Source organism: Moschus berezovskii, chromosome 25 (genome assembly GCF_049115385.1).
Source record: "Moschus berezovskii isolate FMDL1 chromosome 25, NW_MosBer_1.0, whole genome shotgun sequence".
Classification (NCBI taxonomy): domain Eukaryota; kingdom Metazoa; phylum Chordata; class Mammalia; order Artiodactyla; family Moschidae; genus Moschus; species Moschus berezovskii.
Genome location: NC_142484.1, coordinates 22,237,892 through 22,242,761, shown reverse-complemented (window position 1 = coordinate 22,242,761; position 4,870 = coordinate 22,237,892). Strand labels below are relative to the sequence as shown.

At 44.4% G+C, this 4,870-nt stretch overlaps 1 protein-coding gene across 1 annotated transcript; it reads left to right on the top strand.

The window, feature by feature from the left end:
- Positions 1-3,006: 3,006 nt before the first annotated feature.
- On the top strand, positions 3,007-3,939 carry LOC129548540 (putative olfactory receptor 10D4). The gene has a single exon (XM_055415054.2). The coding sequence runs from the start codon at positions 3,007-3,009 to the stop codon at positions 3,937-3,939; it is 933 nt and encodes a 310-aa protein (XP_055271029.2).
- Positions 3,940-4,870: the final 931 nt, after the last annotated feature.

Genomic DNA, 4,870 nt, shown 5'->3' with positions numbered 1-4,870 from the left:
CCCCTGGAGAAGGAAATGGCAACCCACTCCAGTATTCTTGCCTGGGAAATCCCACGGATGGAGGAACCTGGCAGGCTACAGTCCATGGGGTTGCCAAGAATCAGACACGACTGAAACTACTTAGCCCAGCACAGGTTCATCCACAACACTACAAATGACCCAATTTCATTATTTTTTGTGGCCGAGGGCTTCCCTGGTGGCTCAGAGGTTAAAGCATCTGCCTCCAATACGGGAGACCCGGGTTCGATCCCTGGATCAGGAAGATCCCCTGGAGAAGGAAACGGTAACCCACTCCAGTATTCTTGCCTGGAGAATCCCATGGACGGAGAAGCCTGGTAGGCTACAGTCCACGGGGTCTCTAAGAGTCGGACACGACTGAGCGACAGAAGGGAACGGATAGTCCATGTATGTGTGTACTACCCTTTCCACATGCTTGTTTCATTGAGCAGCCGGTAAAAATAATGTGCTCACAGCCCTACCTAATTTTATCTTTTTTTCCTCTGATCCTTTCTCTACACAGCAGTCAGCAGACTGATTCTCAAAATGTTAAGTTGAATCAAGTTATAATAGTTAAAGCATGCTGAGATAAACACAAGAACATACAAATGAAAAAAATAAACAAATGAATTTTTAGAAAAGGATGTTAATTCAGGAAGATGAAAAACTGATATTGGGGGACTACACAGCTAATTATGAATAAAAGCAGTTTTGTTAATAACAAATGGGATTGGCTGCCTCATTTCTGCAAGTGGTTACTTCCCTAATCCTAGCTTTTTCTTTAAACCCAGTTCTTTCAAGCACAGAATCACTGGGCAATTTCAAATATCTAACTCAAAGGATGGCACCCCACTACAGGAAAAATATGCCCAAGAGTCACTGTTTTTTTGGGCTATGCAATGTGTGGGATCCTGGTTTCTGACCAGGGATCAAGCTCATGCTCCCCACTTTGGAAGCTTGGAGTGTTTTTTTTTTTTTGATTGTACTGGGTCTTTGTTGCTGCACATAGGCTTTCTCTAGTTGTAGAGACAGAGAAGGTGATGGCAACCCACTCCAGTACTCTTGCCTGGAAACTCCCACGGACGGAAGAGCCTGAAATGCTGCAGTCCATGGGGTTGCTGAGGGTTGGACACGACTGAAGCGTCTTAGCAGCAGCAGCAGCAGCAGCAGTTGTAGAAAGTGGGGGCTACTCTGTTGCTTCTCTTGTTGTGGAGCACAGGCTCTAGGTACATGGGCTTCAGTAGTAGTGACTTGAGGGCTCCAGAGTGCTGGCTTTAGTTGCCCTGTGGCATGTGGAAACTTCCCAGACCAGGAATCGAACCAGTGTCCACTACACTGACAGTCAGATTCTTATCCACTGTACCACCAGGAAAGTCCAAGAGTTATTGTTAATCAAAAGGATTTGAAAACTGAAAATAAGTAAATTATTTTTACATAATTACATTTTTGTTTAAAAATTAATAAGGTGGAGACACTGGGGAGAAAGAATGAAGGAGGGGGAAGTCTCTGATTAATTGCTCTCTGTTGTACAGCTGTCCCATATAGGGAAAGAGTGGGTCCCAAAGGAGCACCCCAAACATCTCTCCTCAGGGAACTGATGCTTCTTTTCTCAGGGACCACAGGCACCGTTGGTCTAGATTTTCAGTTCTGACTGGCTGAATCTGACCAACCATCTTTCCTGGTTTCAGAGCCTGGCCTTCTGTTTCACAACATCTAAGGGAAAGAAAGTAGGAGGGTGGATGTGGAGCCTGGATTCTAGCCAAGTCCACTCTTTCCCTTCTATCTGTAGGTTCCTTCTTTCTAGAATGCTCTCTCCTCATGTGATGGGTTAAACACACCATGGGCAGGTGAGAGAAGATGGGAATTAGGTCTATTTGAGTTTGGACTAATACTGACTTAGCAGATTCCATGGACTTTCTTAAGATATTCCCGAATTAATGATGCTGAACCTTAAAAACCTTCATTGGGATGGCATATTTTGTCATACTGCAGACATAACTCCTACTGAGAGACTGAATATTACATTGAAGTAAGATAGCTATTTTTATTATTGTTAAGTGCCTTTTGCTTTTTCTTGCATTAAATTTTATAATTTCCATCCTGTTTCACTCTATTTCCACTAGATGGTTCTTAGTTGTCCCATTGTTCTAGCTGATGATGGAGAAAGCATTTTTGTGAATCATTTTGATCAATAGGTGATTCCAAAGTGCTGTAGGCACAGGTCAGCTAAAGCCAAGTGGTGTGTGGATAAAGGAGCATTGAAATCAGAATATTAGTATCTTGAGTGAATTTTCTAATAAGGGTGGGTAGTTGCTGTCATTATATTAGGGGTCTTATGTACATTAAAGCATGATTTCTCATAAGAATCATATTATTCAACTATTAACCAGATAGCAAGGAGATTTGGAGACTTTTTCAAAATTGTCCAAAATCACTGAGTGTGCATTTAAACTCAGATAAATCCAAGGGTTGGAGAAGGCAATGGTACCCCACTCCAGTACTCTGGAATATCACATGGACAGAGGAGCCTGGTGGGCTGCAGTCCATGGGGTCGCTGCTAGTCGGACACGACTGAGCGACTTCACTTTCACTTTTCACTTTCACACATTGGAGAAGGAAATGGCAACCCACTCCAGTGTTCTTGCCTGGAGAATCCCAGGGACGGCGGAGCCTGGTGGGCTGCCATCTATGGGGTTGCACAGAGTCAGACACAACTCAAGCGACTTAGCAGCACCAGCAGCTTAGCAGCAAATCCAAGGGTACGATTGATCTTCTGCCCCCTGCTCTATTTTGCCTCTTGTGTTATCTGTTATCCTTCAGAGGACACAGATGAAAAGTGACATTGCACATTAAATAGTAAGGACTGGACTGACTCCATCTAGAGGTTTTGAATGTACAATATATAGATGTTATCCCTTTCCCGTGGGTCCTGTGCAGGTATTAGGTTTTGGGGAAAGCCCATCTCGGTGAGACCACTGTCTGATCTTCCAGGTGTGACTAGAAGTGAAGATGAGGAATCACACTCCAGTAGCCGAGTTCCTCCTCACGGGAATCCCTCACACACAGGGGCTGGAACACGCGCTCTTTGTCTTCTTCCTCACCTTCTACCTGCTCACTCTGGTGGGGAACCTGCTCATTCTCCTGGCCATCCTCACTTCCTCCAACCTCCACACCCCCATGTATTTCTTCCTGGGCAACCTGTCAGTGTTCGACATCTTTTTCCCTTCCGTGAGTTCCCCCAAAATGATGCTCTACCTACTGGGGCAAAGCCGGACCATCTCTTACCAGGGCTGCGCCTGCCAGCTCTTCTTTTATCACTTCCTGGGCTGCACGGAGTGTTTCCTGTACACTGTGATGGCCTATGACCGCTTTGCCGCCATCTGTCACCCCTTGCGGTACACGGTCATCATGAACCCCAGGGTGTGCGCCATCTTGACTCTGAGCACCTGGATGGGGAGCAGCGTGCATGCGTCTGTCCTCACATTTCTTGTGTTTAGGTTACCCTACTGTGGCCCCAAGGAGGTGGGCAATTTCTTCTGTGACATCCCGGTGGTGCTGCCGCTGGCCTGTGCAGACACGTCTCTAGCTCACAGGGTGAGTGTCACCAACGTAGGTGTTGTGGCACTCCTGTGTTTCCTTCTTGTCCTCACTTCTTATACTCGCATTGTTATTTCTGTATTGCGAATCAGCTCCTCAGAAGGCAGGCACAGAGCCTTCTCCACCTGCAGTGCCCACCTGACTTCCGTCCTGCTCTTCTACGGACCCGTGGTCCTCATTTATCTCCAGCCTGCCTCCAGCCCTTGGCTGGATTCTATGGTTCAGGTGTTGAATAATATTGTTAATCCTTCCCTGAATCCTTTGATATACAGCTTGAGAAACAAGGATGTGAAGTTGGCTCTGAGAAAAGCACTAATCCAGGGAGTACATACCTGTGGGGTGTAAGCATTTCTGTCAGTACCTGTGCTTATATATTTGCTTTGTATTTATCGGGGATGACTAGTCTCTTAGCATTGGTGTGACTGTTAAACAATTTGAATGTTTTTTTTTTGTGATTAGCATGTATATATTTATATAATTTTTATTGAGCAAAATCTTTTATAGCACTTACCATGGGCCAAGCACTATTCTATGCACTTTATACATACTGACATGTGTTATTATGATAATTATCACATGGAGTAGGTATTATTATCCCAATTTACAGAGGAGGATATTAAGGCACCAGAGGGTTAAGAGACTTTTCCAGTGTCACAGAGATAGAAGGTTGCTGAGCTAGGACTGTGACTGCTAGGGTTTTAACTTTGTGCTAATAATGCTTCCTCTGTATTGTCAGAAATGTGTGTGTGGGTATCCTGTCGTGTCTGACTCTTTGAGACCCCATGGATCATAGCCACCAGGCTATTCTATCCATGGAAATTTCCAGGCAAGAATGCTGGAGTGGGATCTCCAGGGGATCTTCCCAACCCAGGGATTGATCCCGGGTCTGTTGCATCCCCTGCATTGGCAGGAGGATTCTTTACCACTGTGCCACCTGGAAAGCTTTGTATTGTCAGAAGTATAGCACAAATGCCCACTTTTCCAGGAACTTCTTTTCAACTTACATGGAGTATTCTCTAATTTTCAAAAAAAAAAAAAATCTGTAGTCTATTCAGTTTGTTCCATTCCATTAATTTCCATCACTTTTTTCATTTATGTTGTGAGGAGTGTTATGTACCTGAGTCTGATATAAAGAATTTCGGATGATATAAAGAAACCAGATGATATCCATGTATCTGCTAGTATGTGTTTCATAGATCCTTTAGTCTTAGGGCAGTATCTGTTCTTAACAACAGTAGTTTAATTCTGTGATAGTGATTGCAGATTTTCTTCCATT